Genomic DNA, 22,925 nt, shown 5'->3' with positions numbered 1-22,925 from the left:
TCACACTCCTTTCTTTCTCAATCCACTCTTCATCCTCTTCTCTCTCTGCTATATTTACCCTCTCCATTTTCCTCTCATCCTCATTTCATTCTCCCACTGCTTCCTCACTAATCCTTCCCTCTCCTATGGACACACAGACGATAGTCCACACACACACACACACACACACACAGAGATACACAGACGATAGATAGTATGCACACACAGATGATAGTCCATACAGACGATAGTACACACACAGATACACAGACGATAGATAGTACGCACACACAGATGATAGTCCATACACAGACGATAGTCCGCGCACACAGACGATAGTCCACGCACACGCGCACAAAGACGATTGTCCACGTGCACACACACACAACACACACACACACAGACGATAGTCTACGCGCACACAGACAATAGTCGACGCACAGACAGACGATAGTCCACACACTCTTTCAGTAGGGCTGTGTGTTAATTGCCTTTGCATTCTCCACAACTGGCTAGGCTTTGCTTCAGTCCCTGCTATCCTATTCACAACACCACTGCTCTTCTCCCCTCCACCACTGATACTGATACCACTATAATGAAGGAGCCCATTGTCCTCAGTGTCACTGGACCTCCATTTTGTGTCTCATTAATGGATGTTTGGAATAGGATGTGTCATTGCTGTCTGTTAGGCATAATGCACTTTATTGAAGTAGGCGTGTGGGATTGAGTTTGTGCTGATACACGGATGGGGCACGAGGTTGAGGTCTGAAATGGATAGTGCGATCTGAAGGGAAACCCAGACTAATGCAATAAAATCAAGTGGGACTGGTCACATGATTGACAGTCAGCCTATGTGAAGATGTCTCTATGTAACTGCCCAGGAAGTGGGACCGTATCGGTGAGGTAACAGTAGTGTGATGGTCCATCAGACCTAGGGTGAATCTGAACTACTCTTTCGTGGACATACACCCAATCCCAAATCCCCCCCCCTGGGTATTTTTCTCAATAGGTTATACTTTCTCTTGTGCATTTTGCCAAGGACACTGTATGACTTCTTAATATCTCTCTTCCAGGAGCATGCCCCTGGCCAGAAAGGGAGCAGTATCCAGTGCTCTCTACATGTCCTGGTTGGAGACTCTGTCCAAGGACCTGCCTCCCCTCCTCCTGGTACGAGGCAACCACCAGAGCGTCCTCACCTTCTACTCTTAAAATCACACACACACACGCTGCCTCTGGGACCGCCCACACCTCCTATCCCAGTGCTAGGCCTAAGAGACACACACACACACTCCAATGAAGGTAGAAACCGTAGCCATTTGATGATGATGATAATGATGATAATGATGATGATGAAGGATATGGTGTTGCTCTGGAGGTCCAGGCTCTTATGTGAAATGGGGGGGGGTCGGTCGGGGGGAAGTCCACACTACTCTTTTCAAATTGTACACAGCACACGAAAGAAGTGAACAATTTGAATTTACTGAAAGTTGATTTCCTCTGGTTTGAAAGCATCTGTTCATACACAATGTTATTATCATTCTTGTTTTTATTCAGATTCTTCTCCATGTCACGTTTTTCATTTAGATCATTTTTGCTTTTCTCAAAGCAGCAATAATCACCCTCTAATTTTTCCTTTTCTTGTGTTGGGAGAGAACCATGCCGAATGCTTTGCTACTCCTTTTATAGCCTTATGGATGTGCCTTCCAGTTGAAATTAGAGGATATAATTATGAATCACTCTACCCAGATTGAATGGTATGAAGAATATAGATGGATAAGTTATTTTGTTATTGGGTTTTAAATGTTTTTTTTTAGGAATGTTTTTATGCGAGTGGATTGTAGGAGGTTAGCAAAGAGTCTCCACTTGATGGAACAAAAAGCTTTCTGGTGTTTATTTCTCCTCCCTAAACGGTTTCCTATTGTTTTCTGACCTCTGATTTAATTTTACTCCACATTTGTCTTCCTTTATTAAGCTGTGGAAATTAAACAGTGTTCTTAGTGCAGCACCCTCTACTTACTTTATAGTAGACGCAATCAACTTCAACTCTGAAAGTTGATTTGGTTGGTGCCCAAGAATGGTCTCTTAACAAAGATATCTGCAGGTCTACACTTGGAAGGTCCAGGGGTCTTACTAACATGCTGTCAGAAATTATTAGAAGTGGGTTTAGCTTCAGATTAGCCTCAGCAGCTTTTGAGAGACAACTGGCATGACAACGCGAACAAGTGTTTCAACCAAAAGCAGCAAAACCCTCGGCTGAGTTCTTAGTCCACGTCGGATTTGAGTAGGTTCCCCTCATTGACGTCTGTCTTCATAGTGGAATCTATGGGCTGAATCCTAATTTGAGACGCTCCAATTTTACTCAAACTTTTTGTGGAATTTGTGTATTGATGTCTAAAGGAGACTTGAAAGTCTGAGTTGGTAATTCATATCTCAAGTTAGGACTCTGCCCCTCAGGTCCCCCACATTGGAGTGACTACAAAGGAACCGGTCTAGCCCTTACAACCGAATTAAGACTTTGCCTTAACTTTGCTGAGTGTCTTTGTTCAGAGTTTGAGTTAGTTCCGTGTTCAAAAGAGGGGAAATTGTAGGTAGAAGCTATGGATTAGCATGTTTCAAGAGGGAACTGATACATGTCTCTATGCAGATGAGCTGTAATCATTACTTGTTATAAAAGCCCACAAAGGTTCCACTGTCCCTCAGTTCATTTTTGGACCATTTAGGCTGGTCCTTAAACCTATTGTCAGCCCACTTTGCCATTGTTCCGGGAGAGTAAAAATTGTAGTCATAAGGCCGACCATGTCATTGCCCCGCTCTTACCTAGTTCTCATCATTTTATGCAATTAAAAAAGTTTTTTTTGGCAGGAGGCTTGGGTCAGTTGAATGTAAATCTGATTAACACTAAAGTGGGAGTTGATGAAGGGATGGTCTCTTTCTGTTGCTTTTCTTTTCAACAAGCTACAGGTTTTTTAGATTTCAGCCCCACATGGAAATCCACATGCAGTGTGCTTTGCATTTCAGGTTCATTGTACTATTACCACCCACACGACTGCATCTCCCCATTCTGTGTTCTTTATCTAGACCATGACTACGCCATGTGATTATGAATGAATATATATATATATATATATATATATATATAATCTCTCTCTCTCGTATGTATGTGTGTGTGTATATATATATATATATACACTAGTGTATCAAAAATATCTCTCAAATGTGCAAAGCATTTCATTATCTTTTTTTTTTTTTTTAATGGTTGGGGGATTGTAAATCTTTTTAGAAACCAGATGGTACAATCTTACTAACCAAGATCTGTTCTGTGTACTGGTGTGTAAAGCACTCAATCCTCAGTTACTGTTACAAAGCGACAATGTTACAAACAAAAACACGGGTTACTCTACATTTTATATTTAAATATATGAATAAGAAAAGATGTATCAATCCAACCGGGCGGGGCTCTTTGTCGTTGATGTCACGTAAAAATACAAAAAAAGTTGCTATCGATATGTCACAACCAAATAAGGTGCGTTCTTTTTTTTTATTGATGTGAGGAGTGTAATACTGTAACATCCTAATCAATGTCATTATTTAGCAGGAACTTGACACTACTGTGCTCTATCCAAGAGACCAAAACATGTCGCCTGCAACTGGTATCCACGCCATGTTGAGACGTCTTCATCCTCTTTGTAACCAAAGCCCCCCCCCCCCCCCTCCCATCTGTCTTGAGTTGTGAGCCATGACAATGGATGAAGAAAAGCATTAGTCAAAAATTCTCATGACTCAGAACCCTTAGTTCACACTGTAACTCGAAGAAAAACTAACATGTAAATAAAAGTAGTAGTCTAACTAGGTAAATTAAGGGAGTAGAATATTAATGGCAAGTTAATATGGAGAAAGATATATATTTATTTTAGTTTTAGAATTCTCCAAGTTTTTCTTTTTGTTTTAAATTAATTTGCATGTTAATTTTTGCGTTTTGATCAACAAAAAATCAGTTTCTCTTTTTCAGTCTGGACATTTCTATCTTTTATATGCCTTTGAACGAAAAGTTGTGTTGACAAAGCAGTTTAAAGATGTTTTCTCCTGCTCTTCCATCTGGGTAGATGTGATCTACCTAGCTGGTTGAAACAGTAATGTTTGATATACTGTTAACTGTCACATGTTTTTTTTCTAACATTTTAACATTTAAGGTTACCAATACTTTGTACATCTATTGCAATAAATAAATTAAATAAATGAATCAATCATTATTAATGTACCTGGGTGTTTTTTTCTCTCACATCTCTTGGAATTGTAAGTTTGTTCAGGTTCTTTCTCCAAATATAACTAGCATCAAATTGATTTGCTAGTTGGTCTGACTGGGATTCAATCCATTATTGATTGGTTTTAAACAAGGTAGCACTTGCAGAAGGGCTTCATATGTAAAGCAGCATATCTCCTCCTGAAATAGAGGGAGTTGACCTGGGATTTAGAAACTAGACGTCCCAGGGTGAGACCTGTTCAGTTTGAAAACCTGTCTGATAAATAATCCAGTGCAGCCGGACTGAACATTTCTCTACCAAGTGTCTAACTCCCTCCTTTCAGGAGATGCTGCTGTGCAAGTCACATGCAATCGCTATTTGGAAATCCACTATCTAGAACTGATTGAATGCCGTCCTCAGTTCATTTGTCATTGCACAGAAGTACAGCTGATGAAAATCCACATCTCTACCACCATCTAGTGCTCAGTTACCAAGACACACGTTGAAGCCATCTTGTTGAATACTGTACATTTACAATCCCAAAACATTGTGGATTATTTAAGCAATAAGGCCCGAGGGGGTGTGGTATATGGCAAATATACCACGGCTGCAACGCAGAGTGCCTGGATACAGCCTATAGTCGTGGTATATTGGCCACATACCACAAACCATAGAGGTGCCTTATTGCTATTATAAACTGGTTACCAATGTGATTAGTGCAGTAGAAAATGTTTTGTCATACCTGTGGTATATATCTGCGGCTAATCAGCATTCACCCAGTTTATGCTAAATGTATGCTTAATAGATCAATTTACTTTGAAGACATACCAGCAGCACATTCCAAACTATTACTAAGTACAATACACACACCATTCAAGCAATCGATTACACACATGTTCTTAATCTTATTTGCTTTCATATAGGCTACTTGTGAACAACCATTTACAGGTGGGAATATTTACCAGTTTATCAAGCACGATAGCTCCCCTTGTGCAGCCTGCCTGAACTGTGCTGTAGTGTAAACACATTGCCAAACAGTCTGACAACAGTTGTAACCCTCCCCATGCTTTGTCCTACTCTAATACAGATAATTACTGGTAGCTTTTGCTAGCCTGTCAAGATGGTGCATAAGCTGGCCATTGAGCTCCCTGTCCCTTGGTAAGCCTCTCTCTGTCACTAGCTGCCTGTGTCCCTCTCATTAAACAGCTATTGTTTCTCTGACCAAGCCACAGAGCGATTAGCACACAACAGCTAACAGTTCCGCTGCCAGATCAAGACAACGTTGACAGCCTATAACTGGCGATACCTTTAAACCACCCTGAGTGATTGTGTAGTAGGCTAATGATTTAAGAATTAGAAAGCAAAACCATAGGTTAATGCAAGGTGTACCAAGGCTATACTTTTTGAGAAACGGCATCAAGATTTTGACCTGGTCCCTAATCCAGTGCCTACTCCACTATGTCAGCAAGTGGTAGGGCACCATTCATGTTTTTTCACCTATATTAAGTTTGTGATTTAGAATGTTCATTGATTAGAAATTTGATATAAGGTCCAATGCAGCTGTTTTCATCAAATTTTTCTAGGTGACAAAGGCCCAGTGCAGTTAACATGACTTATATTGAGTGTACAACATATGTTCTAGAAACACTCAAACCCGGTGTGCGCCTGGCACCTACTACCATACCCTGTTCAAAGGCACTTAAATCATTTGTCTTGCCCATTCAGCCTCTGAATGGCACATACAGTGCATTCTGAAAGTATTCAGACCCCTTAACTTTTTCCACATTTTGTTACGTTACAGCCTTATTCTAAAATTGATTCAAGTTTTTTCCCCCTCTTCAATCTACACACAATACCCCATAATAACGCAAAAACACATTTTTGTAAATGTATCAACAAAAAAAACTGATTACATTTACGTAAGTATTCAGACCCTTTACTCAGTACTTTGTTGAAGCACCTTTGGCAGCGATTACACCCTTGAGTCTTCTTGGGCACCCATTCTGCTCTGCAGATCCTCTCAAGCTCTGTCAGGTTGGCTGGGGAGCATTGCTGCACAGCTATTTTCAGGTTTCTCCAGAGATGCTTGATTGGGTTCAAGTCCGGACTCTGGCAGGGACACTCAAGGACATTCAGAGACATGCTTAAGGTTGTTGTGCTGTTGGAAGGTGAATCTTTGCCCCAGTCTGAGGTTCAGAGCACTCTGGAGCAGGTTTTCATCAAGGATCTCTGTACTTTGCTCCGTTCTTCTTTCCCTCAATCCTGACTAGTCTCCCAGTCCCTGCTGCTGAAAAACATCCACACAGCATGATGCTGCCACCACCATGCTTCACCTTAGGGATGGTGCCAGGTTTCCTCCAGACGTGACGCTTAGCATTCAGGCCAAAGAGTTCAATCTTGGTTTCATCAGAACTGAGAATCGGGTCTGATGTTCTGAGAGTCCTTTAGGTGCGTTTTGGCTTCTGTCTGATCCCTACCATAAAGGCCTGATTGGTGGAGTGCTGCAGAGATGGTAGTCCTTCTGGAAGGTTTTTCCATCTCCACAGAGGAACTCTGGAGCTCTGTCAGAGTGACCATCGGGATCTTGGTCTCCACCCTAACAAAGGCCCTTATCCCCTGATTGCTCAGTTTGGCCGGGCGGCCAGCTCTAGGAAGAGTCTTGGTGGTTCCAACCTTGTTCCATTTAAGAATGATGGAGGCCTCTGTGTTCTTGGGGACCTTCAATGCTGCATACATTTTTTGGTACCCTTCCCCAGATCTGTGCCTCGACACAATCTTGTCTCTGAGCTCTACGGACAATTCCTTCGACCTCATGGCTTGGTTTTTGCTCTGACATGCACTGTCAACTGTGGGACCTTATATAGACAGATGTGTGCCTTTACAAATCATGTTCAATCAATTGAATTTACCACTGGTGGACTTCAATTTATTTTTTTATTTTTTTTCCACCTTTATTTAATCAGGTAGGCTAGTTGATAACAAGTTCTCATTTACAACTGCGACCTGGCCAAGATAAAGCAAAGCAATCAAGTTGTAGAAACATCTCAAGGATGATCAATGGAAACAGGATGCACCTGAGCTGAATTTCAAGTCTCATAGCAAAGGGTCTGAATACTTACATTATTTACTTATTTGTTTTTGATTTTTAATAAATTTGCACACAAAAAATAAACTTGTTTTTCATTAGTATTGTGTGTAGAATGATGAGGGGATTTATTTATTTTTAAATCCATTTTAGAATAAGGCTGTAACTTAATGTGGAAAAAGGGAAGTGGTACGAATACCGAATGCACTGTATACAATCCATGTCTCAATTTTCTTAAGGCTTAAAACTCATCCTTTAACCCGTCTCCTCCCCTTCATCTACACTGATTGAAGTGGATTTAACAGGTGAAGTCAAGGGATCATAGCTTTCACCTGGTCAGTCTGTCATTGAAAGAGGTAGTATTCCTAATGTTTTGTACACTGTGTATTTTCCCAACATTTCAGCCTGTTTTGGTTGGACGGAGTTTTGGCCTACCCCCTAAATTATTTGACATTTTTTATTTTAAGACACATATTGATGCCGTAAGTCAATGGTGTCAACGATTTTAAGAGGGCAGCATAATGACGGTTTAAATGGTGGAGGGAGGGAGAGTGTCATCACCAGGCGGTAAATTAGTTAGACGAATAAGAAAGAGTTACAAACCTCCAATAACAGCAAGTTTTCAGTTCCCCCCCCTCTTCCACTCTTTGCCCTACCTCTCAAAGTGTATTGGAGGAGAAGATCCTAGGTCCCTCCCCGAGATTGGAGGGAGGGCAAGAAAATGAAAAAAACAAGGTCAGACAAAGCATGAAACAGCAGAAACAGCCATAGTGAAAAATCTATGCCATCTTTCCACTCATGAGCTGCTGTCTTGTCACATCATGGAAACTGGGAAGACTGTCCTGATACTTTTGAAGTCTCTTTCAGAGTATGGAAACACAATCTTTGGGCAAAAATTCACCTCAGAGCAACAAATGTGATCTTTAGAGAAAATCACATATGTAAATAAACTCGGCAAAAAAAGAAACAGCCCTTTTTCAGGACCCTGTCTTTCAATGACCCACCGTCGCTGGACCAGACAGGACTGGCAAAAAGTGCTCTTCACTGACGAGTCGCAGTTTTGTCTCACCAGGGGTGATGGTCGGATTCACGTTTATCGTCAAAGGAATGAGCATTACACCGAGGCCTGTACTCTGGAGCGGGATCGATTTGGAGGTGGAGGGTCCGTCATTGTCTGGGGCGGTGTGTCACAGCATCATCAGACTGAGCTTGTTGTCATTGCAGGCAATCTCAACCCTGTGCGTTACAGGGAAGACATCCTCCTCCCTCAGGTAGTGCCTATCCTGCAAGCTCATCCTGACATGACCCTCCAGCATGACAATGCCACCAGCCATACTGCTCGTTCTGTGAGTGATTTCTTGCAAGACAGGAATGTTAGTGTTCTGCCATGCCCAGCGAAGAGCCCGGATCTCAATCCCGTTGAGCACATCTGGGACCTGTTGGATCAGAGGATGAGGGCTAGGGCCATTCCCCCCAGAAATGTCCAGGAACTTGCAGGTGCCTTGGTGGAACAGTGGGGTAACATCTCACAGCAAGAACTGGCAAATCTGGTGCAGTCCATGAGGAGATGCACTGCAGTACTTAATGCAGCTGGTGGCCACACCAGATACTGACTGTTACTTTTGATTTTGACCCCCCTTTGTTCAGGGACACATTATTCCATTTCTATTAGTCACATGTCTGTGGAATTGTTCATTTTATTTCTCAGTTTTTGAATCTTATGTTCATACAAATATTTACACGTTAACTTTGCTGAAAATAAACGTAGTTGACAGTGAGAGGACATTTCTTTTTTTGCTGAGTTTAGTATTGAAATGGGCATTTAAAAACTGCATGGATTGGGATTAACTCTGAAATGAGTGACTCAGTTCCTCCAAGTACACTGCTGAACCTAATGTCACAATAAGACATGCAGTGCTTTCAGAAAGTATTCATACCCCTTGACTTATTCCATATTTTCCTGTTACAGCCAGAATTCAAAATTGATTAAATATCTACACACAGTACCCCAGAATGTGAAAACATGGAACATGTTTTTTGTAATCATTTGCACATTTATTGAAAATGAAACCCTGAAATCTCATTTGCATAAGTATTCACACCCCTGAGGCAATACTTTGTAGAAGCACCTTTGGCAGTGAATACAGCTGTAAGTCTTTCTGGGTAAGTCTCTAAGAGCTTTCCACAACTGGAATATGCAACATTTACTCATTATTCTATCCAAAATTATTCAAGCACTGTCAAATTGGTTGTTGATCATTGCTAAACAAATGTTTTCTGGTCTTCCCATAGAATTTCAAGTAGATTTAAGTCAAAACTGTATCTCGGCCACAACATTCAGTGTCTTCTTGGTAAGCAACTCAAGTGTATATTTTGCCTTGTGTTTTAGGTTATTGTGTTGCTGAAAGGTGAATTAATCTCCCAGTATCTAGTGGAAAGCAGACTGAATAAGTTTTCCCTTAGGATTTTGCCTGTTCTTAACTCCATTCAGTTTATTTTTTATCCTGAAAAACTCCAGTCCTTAACAATTTCAAGCATACCCATAACATGATGCAGCCACCACTATGCTTGAAATTATGGATAGTGGTACTCAGTAAGGTGTTGTATTGGATTTGTCCCAAACATAACTTTGTATTTGGGAGAGAAAGTGAATTGCTTACCAATTTTTTGCAGTATTCATTTAGTGCCTTGTTGCAAACATGTTGCGTGTTTTAGAGTATTTTTATTCTGTACAGGCTTCCTTATTTTCCCTTCTGTTAATTAGATTAGTATGGTGTAGTAACTACAATGTTGGTGATCCATCCTCAGTGTTCTATCACAGCCAATCAACTGTGTAACTGTTTTAAACGTCACCATTGGCCTCATGGTGAAATCCCTGAGCGGTTTCCTTCCTCTCCAGCAACTGAGTCAGGAAGGATGCCTGTGTCTTTGTAGTAACTGGGTGTATTGATACACCATCTAAAGTGTCAACTACACCATGCTTAGGGAAATTCAATGTCTTTAAAAAAGAAAAAAAACCTGGTCTTTGTGGTGTAAACATAAAATACCCCATAACGTTAAAGTCAAATTATGTAGGCCAGTGACAAAATATCAATTGAATCCATTTAAAATTCAGGCTGTAACAAAGTGGAATTGTCCACTTTCAAATCATTACATTGTGAAAACTTCCAACCTCAAAGCCTTTTAGAAAAATAACCTGGAACTGAACTTGGTCTATACTTCAAATACTGCAATTCACAAAATATATTCTAGTGAATCATGTAGGGTAAATAGTGGTATTAGAAATACATTGTATGCAGTTTGTTATAGTATGAAATAAAATGTACAACGCAGTCATGTTATTGCAGTGTGCCTGCGTAATGGAATTCTTATCACACAGATGGATATTTAAATCAAACGAAAAAGGCACGACTAAATTTCTCAAGTTGACTTTTAAAACAAGCACCACTAAGAAAAGCATTATCAAACGATGGAGTTACACTGAATATCCAACAAACGCTTCACATTGTACAAATCCAATGCACTAAACCACTTTGAAAATGTCAACATGGAACTCATGGGGATGGTTGGTCACAGTCTATGAAAAACCTAGGACACAGTCATAATGTATTTCATTGTAAAGTAGTACTGTGTTAAGGCAACTCCCCGTCTGAGCTGCTTGAAGAACCCTGTCCGAAGTGTAAAGGTCCCAATACATAGTAATACAGGGGAAATATCTACAGCTGTAGAGCCTGACATGACCACGCAGTTTTTCGAGAGTTCCGTTTTCATTCAGCCACCCTCCCAGTCGTCGTATTTCCTTCAAGAGAGAACCCATGGCAGGGTTGGAACTAACACCAACCGCTGCCTTTGCCCTCTGAACTGGGCCTTTCATCCCCTTGTATTCATAGCAGCGTTTCAGTTGGTGAAACCATCTCCAATAGTCTTTCTGAAAGCACGTTGCATGATGTTTGATTATGAGAGCATGTGTTGAGAAAGAAAAGGTAGAAAAAACATTAACACTTTGGTCCATGCATTATCTAACTTGGCTATGGGTTTCAAGTCAGAGCACCCCGTTTACATGGCAGTTGACAACCTAGCCATCGTAGGTTTCACCTCTAGTGGTGTTTTCCTTCCACAGAACCAAGTGAATGCTATGATCGGGCATGCTGGTGGCGAACACGAGGCCAGAGTCATTTCTCCCATCCAGCCCATTGAGCCAGGAGGTGACTCCCGGCAGGAAGCTGGAGCCTCGTTTGGACTTCCTGTAGGCGGGCAGGGGCCAGCGGCCAGTTATTTTTTCTGTCCTCAGATCCATGACATACAGGAAGTCGGTGTCAAAGAGGAGTGAGAACACCTCACCAAAGCTGAGCAGGGAGAGGTTGGCAGGGTCCTGCGTTTTGATGACCCTGGAAAGAAGCACAAGGAAATTCAGTAACTGATTGTTGGCAGGTAAATTTCCGTTGCATTCTACTGTTGGCGGGTAAAGTTCCGTTGCATTCTATGTATGAACACCCACACAAGTAATTTTGTTCGCAACCACGGATATTGTCATTGATATACTTATTCTGATTGCAGCGGTCTCTAGTTCTTTGTCTAATTAATAAAACTTGTTCCTGGTTAGTGGCGACTTGCACTGACCTGCTGAGGCCGTCAGCTTCTCATCAGGTAAAGATTGACATCTATTGGTCATATTTAAAGGGTAAAATATGTCTACTGCTCCATGAATGGCATTTAAACAAGAGGGAATCAAAATCATTATGTCAAATGCTTAGAGGCCTTTTTTACCACCAGAATATTGCTACATTTGAATAACTACACACACTACAAAATGTATAACACCACCATACGTGTGTGTGTGTGTGTGTGTGTGTGTAGAGTGCGTGTCCACATGTACCTTTGTGTGTCTTTTACTACTTGCATCAGTTACTTGATGTGGAATAGAGTTCCATGTAGTCATGGCTCTGTGGTACTTTGCACCTCCCATGATCTGTTCTGGACTTCGGGATTGTGAATGTCTTGTGGGGTATGCATGGGTGTCTCAGCTGTGTGCTAATAGTTTAAACAGACAGCTCGGTACATTCCGCTTGTCAACACCGACAAAAACAAGTAGCGATGAAGTTAATCTCTTCCACTTTGAGCCATGAAGGATTGACATGCATGTCATTAATGTTAGCCCTCCATGTACATTTAAGGGCCAGCCGTGCTGCCCTGTTCAGAGCCAATTGAAATTTTCCTGAGTCCCTCTGTGACACCTGACCACAGTACGAACAGTAGTCCAGGTGCGACAAACTAGGGCCTGTAGGACCTGCCTTGTTGATAGTTAAAGTAGAGCAGCGCTTTATTATGGACAGACTTCTCCCCATCTTAACTACTGTTGTATCAATGTTTTTTGACCATGACAGTTTACAATCCAGGGTTACTCCAAGCAGTTTAGCAACATCAACTTGCACAATTTCCACATTATTTATTACAAATCTTTAGTTAAGGTTTAGTGTATGATTTGTTCCAAATACAATGCTTTAAGTTTTGGCAATATTTAGGACCAACTTATTCCTTGCCACCCATTCTGAAACTGCATCTCTAAGTGTTGGTCATTTCAGTCGCTGTAGTAGCTGACATATAGTGTTGAGTCATCCGCATACATAGACAAAGGCTTTACTCAGAGCCTGTGGCATGTCGTTAGTAAAGATAGAAAAAAGGGGCCTAGACTGCTGCCCTGGGAAATTCCTGATTCTACCTGGATTACATTTTACATTTTTACATTTTAGTCATTTAGCAGACGCTCTTATCCAGAGCGACATACATTTTTATTACATTTTACATACTGAGACAAGGATATCCCTACCGGCCAAACCCTCCCTAACCCGGACGACGCTATGCCAATTGTGCGTCGCCCCATGGACCTCCCGGTTGCGGCCGGCTGCGACAGAGCCTGGGCGCGAACCCAGAGACTCTGGTGGCGCAGCTAGCACTGCGATGCAGTGCCCTAGACCACTGCGCCACCCGGGAGGCCAGGATTATATTGGAGGCTTCCATTAAAGAACACCCTCTGTGTTCTGTTAGACAGGTAACTCATTATCCACAATATAGCAGGGGGTGTAAAGCCAGCAGCAGACTATGATCAACAATGTCAAAATCCGCACTGAAGTTTAACAAAACAGCCCCCCCCCAATCTTTTTATCATCAATTTCTTTCAGACAATACATTTGTATAAGTGCTGTACTTGTTAAATGTCCTTGCCTATAAGCGTGCTGAAAGTCTGTCGTCAATTTATTTACTGTAAAATAGCCTTGTATCTGGTCAAACACCATTTTTCCCAGAAGTTTACTAAGGCTTGGTAACAGGCTGATTAGTCGGCTATTTGAGACAGTAAAAAAGCCGAACACGTAAGCGTTTCCGATCATACCTGGCCTGTCTGAGCATAGAAGATGAAGCGCTAAGTTCTGTTTTATCAGGAAACAAGGCCCCGGACAGTTTTTACCTGAGGATATCAAAGCTGGCAAAGTCCCACTGGTAGACCCCCAGATCCGAGCTACAGACAATGTAGCGGCCATCAAACTGCAGGCGAGGCTGCAGACACACACCGCGGTCCTCTGACACGGACAGGGTCTTCAAGCACTTGCAGTTGATTTCCCTGCCTATAGGCCAAACCTGTGAAATACATAGAAATGAATAAATATATACACACACACACGTCTGCAAACATAACACAGTGCTGTGGTCAAATGGAGCTGAGGGGGGACACCGTGTGGGCATCTTAAGTATTACAGTGACAAGACAGAGCACAGGGTCAATCGTTGCGTGAAAGTTGACGAGACGCTGGATACAAAGAAATGAATGAACCACATTACCTTTATTTCAAATTTATCAGCACTCAACAGGATGTAGTCGCCAGGACAGTGGACCATGGACTCTACTTCACTCTTCTGGAGAATCACCTACAGGGGAAAAGGTTTGAGTCTTAAGACTCAAGTTTGGCTCCATCTAAACTCAGCAAAAAAAGAAACATCCCTGCTTTCTACTGACTTTGAAAAACACCAAAAGAAAGATGCCCAGCATCCCTGCTCATCTGCGTGAACATGCCTCAGGCATGCTGCAAGGAGGCATGCAGATGTGGCCATGGCAATAAATTGCAATGTCCGTACTGTGAGACGGCTAAGACAGCACTACAGGGAGACAGGATGGACAGCTGATCGTCCTCACAGTGGCAGACCAAATGTAACAACAACCGCACAGGATCGGTACATCCAAACATCACACCTGCGGGACCGGTACAGGATACAACTGCCCGAGTTACACCAGGAACGCACAATCCCTCCATCAGTGCTCAGACAGTCCGTAATAGGCTGAGAGAGGCTGCACTGAGGGCTTGTAGGCCTGTTGTAAGACAGGTCCTCACCAGACATCACCGGCAACAACGTCGCCTATGGGCAAACCCACCGTCGCTGGACCAGACAGGACTGTCATAAAGTGTTCTTCACTGACGAGTCGCGGTTTTGTCTCACCAGGGGTGATGGTCAGATTCGCGTTTATCGTCGAAGGAATGAGCGTTACACCGAGGCCTTTACTCTGGAGCGGGATCGATTTGGAGGTGGAGGGTCCGTCATGGTCTGGGGCGGTGTGTCACAGCATCGTCGGACTGAGCTTGTTGTCATTTCAGGCAATCTCAACGCTGTGCGTTACAGGTAGGACATCCTCCTCCCTCATGTGATGCTCATCCTGACATGACCCACCAGCATGACAATGCCACGCCATACTGCTCGTTGTGTGCGTGATTTCCTGCAAGACAGGAATGTCAGTGTTCTGCCATGGCCAGCGAAGAGCCCGGATCTCAATCCCATTGAGCACGTCTGGGACCTGTTGGATCGGAGGGTGAGGGCTAGGGCCATTCCCCCCAGAAATGTCTGGGAACGTGCAGGTGCCTTGGTGGAAGAGTTGGGTAACATCTCACAGCAAGAACTGGCCAATCTGGTGCAGTCCATGAGGAGGAAATGCACTGCAGTACTTAATCAGTTGTTGAATCTTATGTTCATAGAAATATTTACACAAGTTTGCTGAAAATAAACAGTTGACAGTGAGAGGAAGTTTTTTGTTGTTGCTGTGTTTAGTATTCATATTGAACACTGGGCAGCTTGCAGTTTTTAGACAATTTACCAGCAGGAAAAGCCGTGTGTGCTAGACAGGGCTTTGCTCAGGAATGCAACACTGTGCAAACTTCTCCTTTCATCCATTTTGCGGGCATTTGCACAAGACAATGTGCACGTTTGCGATTGCAATCAGGACTATGCACAACATACCCAATCAGTGATCTACAAATCACCTTGTATCCAAAAATTGCTACTTATTATGTGATCAAGACTTGCAATTCTGCACTATTCTGCCCCAGGACCTCAACGGATCCCAACAAACATACAGATATAACGTTCTGATTCAAAACCATCTGCAGCGATCCTGAACGTAATTCAGGACATATTGGTAGGGTTTACCTTGGTGACCCACTCGGTGTGTCCCGTCAGGGTGTTGAGGCAGGCACCTGCCGACAGCGCCCACACCTTCACAGAGAAGTCGGCCGAGCCGCTCACCAGTGTGTCCAGATCATCATTGTAGTCCACGCTAAACACTGACCGAGCCAAGGAGAGAGACCTGGCGTTAGTACACCAATCCAAAGGGCTATGCAACATAATTCATAGACTCAGAAGTTATTTTCTCCATGTAACATAAGAAATATAAGGATTGATATGTGAAGAGACATTTGATGCTAGAATACTGAAAAGACTGACAATTTCTCTGCAACAGAGGCTACTTGGAGTGGCAGCTAATACATAAAATCAGTTTATATTTGCCTGTCAATCAAAACCCCACAGATCAGCAGAGGTCAGCTGTCTTTAGGAACCACCAGGCATAATATAAAAGTATGGGAGAAAGACTGCAATACTACAACGCCCACAAAACACTTTTTATCAGAAAACCTCAGAATTAAATATTTCTTCACAAGTTGGCTCATATGGAGATATTTTGTTTAAAAAAACAAAGCTTGTTCATTACGCCACTATTGTGGAATATCCCTTCATGTCAGGAATTGGACACAGTACGCATGATCTGCAAAACACCTCAAGTCAGCAAATGGGAAGGTTCGAGACGACCCAGAGGTCCCCTGACCTGCACCCGTGTGCCCACGGAACTGCTGGATCTTTGCCCCCGTGCTCCACTCCCAACAGGCAATGGTGTTGTCAAAGGAACCAGTCACCAGCTTCTGCTCATCAAACTTCACCGTGGCGCAGGTGTGCGTCTGAATGCCGTAGATGCACTGCCCGGTGCGTACGTCCCACAGTTTGGCAGAAAGGTCATCAGAGCCTTCAAAATAATTTGTGACTTTTACAATAAGGAATTACCCACGAGTGTAACAGCATCATTTTAACAGACTACAAAAGATGACTAGCGATTGTTATAGATATTCCATTTTGCACCAAAAAAAAAAAAAACACTTAGCACTCACAGCTGCTTACACCAAAACCTTAAATTCAACCCAAAAAGCCAAAGAGGACAAAATGAAGAGGCTCGTCCCGTCAACATTATGGCAGAAGAATACTACACCCCAAAATAACCATGAGCCTATAACCTACCTGTGCAAAGAAGGCCGTCCTTGTAGTAGAGGGCGTAGACGCGCGCACTGTGCCCGATGAGCGACGACGTCTCAAACGCCTCCTGGTTCTTCAGCTGCATCATGCGCAGCTTGGCCTTGAGGTAGACACCCTTCCAGTGGGACGCATCCTGGATGGAGTCGTCGATGCGCCAGCCCAGGTCCCGACACACGCCCTGCCACACCTCCGTGCACGCACTGATCACCTGAAAGAATGTCACAGTTCAACCGAAACCACAGAGGACAAAGAAACCCAAATATAACAGTGGCAAATCTTAGGGGGAAAGGTACAAAATGTGAAGAGCCAATATCAAAGTGAAGCTCAGTAACGGGGTAAAAATATCAGTGTCACGTGTGGGAGACCCTGGCCTTATTCAATAGCTTGCACACCAGCTTGTAACAAAATACCCCTTTCATACATAATGGTGTGGTAATGAAACCACTGGTCTGGTTAGGCATTAGGGCTGTGACGAAGCCAGTATCGCAATATTTTTTCCATGGGAAAAATGTTAACACGAAGCAGACCAAACTCTGTTGTTTAAAAACCTGCTGTATGACAAATAGTGTGCTATAGCTTGGGAAATAAATAAATGTGAATCTGGATGACAACATGATGTGCATCCAACGTTAGGGCGGTTTTCCTAAAGAAGCTATATCTGCTTCATATCTTGTTTCCTTGCCACGATACTAATGAGAAGGGCGATACTGGTATGGTCCCGCTCAGTGCTTAATTTGAGACGGATCCTGCCGGAACAGAATCAGGCACCTCTCCGTGTTGGACTGTTTTGTTCCGGAACCCATTTGGCCGGATCCTGTACCTCTCTTGGCATGAAAAAATAATTAACTTTTTTCATTGTAAAAATCATAATAAAAGCAACCAAAGTTCATTCGAGTTGCCTCTTCGTTAATTCTCCTGCCCCCACAAAAAAAGTAAAGTAGATTTTCAGCCCGGGCTTATACTGGGTTTATGGTTTGCACAACATTGTAACCTGTTTGAGACCAACGCTAGGCTGTGGCTGTATGAGAAGCGCACCAGTATCTCACATAACGAGAATTAGATGAACTTTCTATGATCTCTCCCTCTGCTCTGATAGACATGAGCCTGCAAGTCTCATCTCTCCAGCGTTGCACTTCACCATTTATTTCCTTATAGAAGCATAGCTGTGCGAAGGGTTCTGAAGGAAGTGCAGCACCGCTGATAAATTTAAATACATTTGCCAAAATTATAGAATTACTGCTGTCTGTTAATGAATTCCCTCAGAATAGCCTACTACATCATTAGAATGCCTATAAATTAGCCACAGAGGATCAATAGCTTGTTTTTTTAAAAACCTTGGTGTAGCCCAATAACAAGGAATAGCCTACAGTCGGGAACGTGCGGCAAATCTGTTTGAAGAAACAATGCAGACAAAACAGGCCTTTAGCAATATTTCAAATACAATTGAGGGAAAACACAGGTTGGAATGCAAATGGCTTTCCAATGGTGTAGTAGGCTATTCTGAGGGAATTCATTAACAGACAGCAGTAATTCTATCATTTTAGCAAATGTATTTCAATTTATCAGGGGTGCTGCACTTCCTTCAGAACCCTTCGCGCTTCTATAAGGAAATAAATGAAGTGCAACGCTGGAGAGATGAGTTGCAGGCTCAACTATCAACAGAGGGGGAGAGATCATAGAACGTTTAGCTAATTCTAGTTATATGAGAGATACTGGTGCGCTTCTCACACAGCCACGGCCAAGCGTTGGTTTCAAACTGGTTACTATGTTGCCCAAACCATAAACTCATGCCGGCCCAACCCGGATCAACTCTTAGAATATTAGGCCCGGGCTGAAAATACTTTTACAATGTTTTTTTTTTGCATTTATGAAAGGCCACATTTTCCCAAGACCCTAGGCTACTAAAAATGTTCCCCATGTGTTCAACTTGTTTAAGTGTCTCCACTCTACTGCTCTGTCACTACGCAAATGCCATGATATTTACTATAAAAAGGTGTTCCGGTACCTCAGAACTCCCCAGGTCACCCACCGCTCGCATTCACTTTTTGTTCCAGCACCTCCCGATTTACAAATTAACCACTGGTCCTACTCCTATTATACATCCACCAATAGCTGCTAGAACGACGCTGGAAAGGTGAAAGTGAACAGAAAATAACCGAGCCAGCATAGTACGGTTCAGCACATAGCCATTGATCACTGTTCCATTACACATAAAAGTCAACGGACGAAGGAGTCTTCTGTAGGGGGAAGTTTTGTGAAGAGCGTGGCACTTTACTGAACATTAACATATTATTGCTAGTGGTACGGCGTTGGAAAAATAAAGACTATCTTTAATATCGTTGAGAAAACATTTTCAAAGATCTAAAAGGTTCAATAGAAACAACTTTAAAGGGTTAGGGTTCCCACACAGACTAATATTTCCATGTTACTGCGCTTGTTTACAGAAAACAGACTGAAGACAATGGACTACCTGTGCTAATTAGCTATATGCGTCTCCGAACACCTGAAAGTAAATGGAAGAAAGACGCCACAAACGTGTTTTCAATTAAAAATACTGTTGGATGTAACTGTAAGAAAACAGTTTAGAGTGTGTATTTTGCATTTCTGAAATGATTTAGTGACATGAATGTAGAGGGAATTATATATCTAGAACCATACCGCAATTGAGAACAGATTCACATTTAGATTAAGTATTTGGCTGTTTTAGCATCAAGAGCCAATTCGCCCATTAAACTGAACATGTAAAGTCCTTGGACTAAAGACTAACGTTAGGCTCCTATAGTCCAATATTGGTCTAGACAGCACAATGGTGTGAAAAGAATAGAACCAAGTTTAGAATTCATGTTATATCTACTGCTTACACACCAGAGAGCCAACCATCATGACAGAGCCTGACCTTGTTCCACTGCTTGCACACCAGGCAGCAGGTAAGCAGGGTCTGCGGGTCCAGCCACCGCAACAGGTAGAAAGTGAGCTCCAGGGGCAACAGGCGCAGGAAGTCCCTCTTAAGCAGCGCCTCCAGCCCATTGGACAGGTGCCGGAGCTGGACAGCATTACTCAGCGAGATGAGCTGGTCCAGGGACTGGTTGCGCTGCTGGTCACTAAGCGAGAGGAAAGAGGCGGAGACTGACTCCAGCCACCCCTCAAAGACCGCCTTCTCCATGGGCACATGAGAACGACGACCTGCGGTTTCAGGGTTGAGTAATGATAATTAACTACATAACATTATCTACTTAAAATCACCTTTGCCCGTTTGGAAAACACTACCAGTAAACGTCTACTTCCAAATAATTTACTTAAGCCTAGTTTGATTCATGTTTACGGCGAAATTAGTTAGTTAGATGCAAGACTGCTTTTGTTGTTGTATTGAGTATAAAAGCTACTGTTCTAAGTAAAGTTATATAGCTAGTTAGCTATTACTTTAAACGGGCAACGGTAAGAATTCAAGGAATGTAACTAGCTAGCTATGCAGATATTTAGTTACCGTTAGTGTACAAAGCTAGCAACTTGGATAAGTAACTGTTACCTTATCACTGAAACTAACTTAAGTGGTATATACCTTGCTAGTTGGTAAAGAGTACAAGAGTACAAAAGCTAGCAAAACGTACCATTTCCCGTAGAACCCGTATCGGTGGGAGGTATTATGCTAGCTAGCTCACAAGCTAGCCAGCCAATGCGGACAGGAAAAACTTATTCTTGGCCTGTCATTCTACAAAACATAAACTCTTACAATAGAACACTTAGTCAGAAAAGTCAACTTAGCAAATGTCAACTCGTTAGTTTATCAGGTGAAGAAAAACAAAAACGTTAGTTAGCTTTACTGGCTAGCTGCATTACGTTAGCTAGCTGGAATGAGGGAACCTGCTTATTTCCGAAGATTGTAAATTAAAGGTTAGGTAATGCTAAGCATTACACGCACCAAAGACCTAGCATAGAGATACTTCTTACCTAAACGTAGATTAATAGTTTTACAACGTTAGCTATTCAGGTCCAATCTAGCTGGATACATCCCTCTTTTTTGCAAACTACTATTTCTGTAACCTCTTTCCGGCTACTTGGCTATGTTGTTCCGGGTCAATCTCTTTCACCTTTGTCAAAATATTAAAACTTCACCAAGATGGTGAATAAATGGCTAGTGCTATTCGGAATCGTTGGGACGTATGGCAAGGACCGTGGATAAATTACAATATCAAAGAAATAACAGTATGAAGATTGAAGCAATTTCTGTCTCCAATAGAAATCCCCGATCGCACCTGTAGGCGATGTCATGGCCAGCTAAAACTCATGTTCAGAAACGCTTAATATTATCCGTCGTCTCGTGCTAAACTGCGCATGTGCAGGGTCTCAAATCAAATGCACTCCTTTGATATAAAGTTGTTTTCGACAAAACGTGTCAGTTTGTCACTTTCACGAGATTGGATAAAAACCATGTACAACTACTTATGACATTTGCTTGAATTTGGACTGGGTCTTTAGATTGAGTAAATTAACTTGTAATGAAGAACGTTCCGTCATTGCCTACTCAAACCCCGGCCTGGTCTTTTCGCCAGCGTTCCCGCGATGTTGCGCCTCAGTTTGAAAACTGACGACAGTTCACGCAGGCCTTAACCGGGTGGTATTAAAGACGCCCTTTCTGTGTTGCCAAACATTTCCGCACGAGGGCGATGCGCGCAAGTTGATGGCAGAACACGAACGATTTATTACAGAACGCAAGCAAAAATAGCCGCTATTTACATGTTGCTTACGAGTGCATTTCATACTACTTTTGGATTGTAATTTTATGTAATTTTATTTAGGCTCGTATGAAAGCTTAATATAATGTTTGTCACTATCGCAAACCAACTGCATTACAAACACTTCAACCAGTAAAATGGTTATTTGGTTAGCTTTTGCTACAGACTCAACGAGTGTAAGCAACTGCTGCATCCAAAATAGTTATTTAGCAAAGATCACAACCAAATATAATCTTAGCGACTGGTCAAGCAACAATCAAAACATCATTGTAAGTATGAGAACCCAAAACATTATGTTTAGAAGTATTAACGTAAATCTAGGCTACAGATGTCTTACTGCATCTGTGCATGATTTAAGGATGTCTTGTACTGGAAAGAGGTCACAATGGGTGGGTCTCTCAGACACCAATATAGCTGGGTATGGTCTTAGTTAATTGACTTTCATTGAAAACATTTGAACCAACGAGGGAGAAGGCACCCACCTGTACAGTATCAACCCACAAAGAAGATTAATGGAGGATTTCAATAAAGTGATCGCATACTGACATGAACAAGATGTTCAACTAAACTGAAAAAGTATTGTTTTTATTTAAAAAGTTGCTTAACTTTAATTCACAATTATCCACTCTTGTGCTGCTAATAATTGAAAAACCTAATTGAACCGGGGGGGGGAAAGAAAAAAAATGCTTCCTCTTCTGTCTCTGATTCACCCTTATGATTGTGGATTCACAGCATGCAATATTGCCACCTTAACTAGGACGAAAAAGCAGCAAGTCTAATTATGAAGAGAAAAAAAGTGTAGTTTCCACCCTCTATGATAGGGTCAACAGCTGATCATTGGGAGGCTTAGTTCAGCTCACTATGTATTTTTACACATCAGCCAAATGTCTATTAACATATGATAAATCCAATGTTAACTGGTTTGTCCTGACAATTCTATCATGTGGCATCTGACTATTATTATTATCTTTTTTACAATTTCCCCTGAATTCCCAAGTTGGTAAGAACACTACATTGCCTAAAGTATATGGACAACCCTTCAAATTAGTGGAGTTGACTATTTCAGCAACAGCTCTTACCGACAGGTGTATACAAATCAAATTAAAGAGCACACAGCCATGCAATCTCCATAAACAAACAATGGCCATACTGAAGAGCTTAGTGACAATGTGGCACCGTCATAGGAAGCCACTGTTCCAACAAGGGTCAACTGTAAGTGCTGTTATTGTGAGGTGGAGACAACGGCTCAACAACGGCTCAGCCGCGA

General features: G+C 42.2%; 2 protein-coding genes across 4 annotated transcripts in view; one reads left to right on the top strand and one right to left on the bottom strand.

The window, feature by feature from the left end:
* slc12a2 (solute carrier family 12 member 2) overlaps positions 1 to 3,185 on the top strand; it is a 71,527-nt gene extending 68,342 nt beyond the window's left edge. Inside the window, exon 28 of the mRNA XM_038970029.1 lies at positions 1,053 to 3,185. Coding sequence (XP_038825957.1) covers positions 1,053 to 1,188 — 136 coding nt within the window. The 3' untranslated portion in view covers positions 1,189 to 3,185. The remainder of the gene's footprint in view (positions 1 to 1,052) is intronic.
* Positions 3,186 to 9,834: 6,649 nt separating this feature from the next.
* LOC120025465 (F-box/WD repeat-containing protein 2-like) lies at positions 9,835 to 21,193 on the bottom strand. Of its 3 annotated transcripts, none has more exons than XM_038970016.1 (9): positions 20,874 to 21,193; positions 20,534 to 20,650; positions 19,822 to 20,108; positions 16,911 to 17,133; positions 16,447 to 16,641; positions 15,774 to 15,907; positions 14,139 to 14,225; positions 13,769 to 13,938; positions 9,835 to 11,693 (listed from the first exon to the last, which is right to left on the bottom strand). In XM_038970016.1, exons 3-9 carry the CDS (start codon positions 20,086 to 20,088, stop codon positions 11,381 to 11,383), a joined length of 1,389 nt encoding a protein of 462 aa, XP_038825944.1. In that variant the 5' UTR covers positions 20,089 to 20,108; positions 20,534 to 20,650; positions 20,874 to 21,193; the 3' UTR covers positions 9,835 to 11,380. The 3 variants fall into 3 exon arrangements, with proteins under 3 accessions (XP_038825944.1, XP_038825945.1, XP_038825946.1); XM_038970017.1 differs by having other exon boundaries at positions 20,534 to 20,634; XM_038970018.1 differs by lacking the exons at positions 19,822 to 20,108; positions 20,534 to 20,650 and having other exon boundaries at positions 20,874 to 21,189.
* Positions 21,194 to 22,925: the final 1,732 nt, after the last annotated feature.

This window comes from Salvelinus namaycush, chromosome 31 (assembly GCF_016432855.1).
Source record: "Salvelinus namaycush isolate Seneca chromosome 31, SaNama_1.0, whole genome shotgun sequence".
Taxonomy (NCBI): Eukaryota; Metazoa; Chordata; class Actinopteri; order Salmoniformes; family Salmonidae; genus Salvelinus; species Salvelinus namaycush.
Note: the sequence above shows the minus strand (reverse complement) of the source record. Positions and strands in the feature narration are given on the sequence as shown.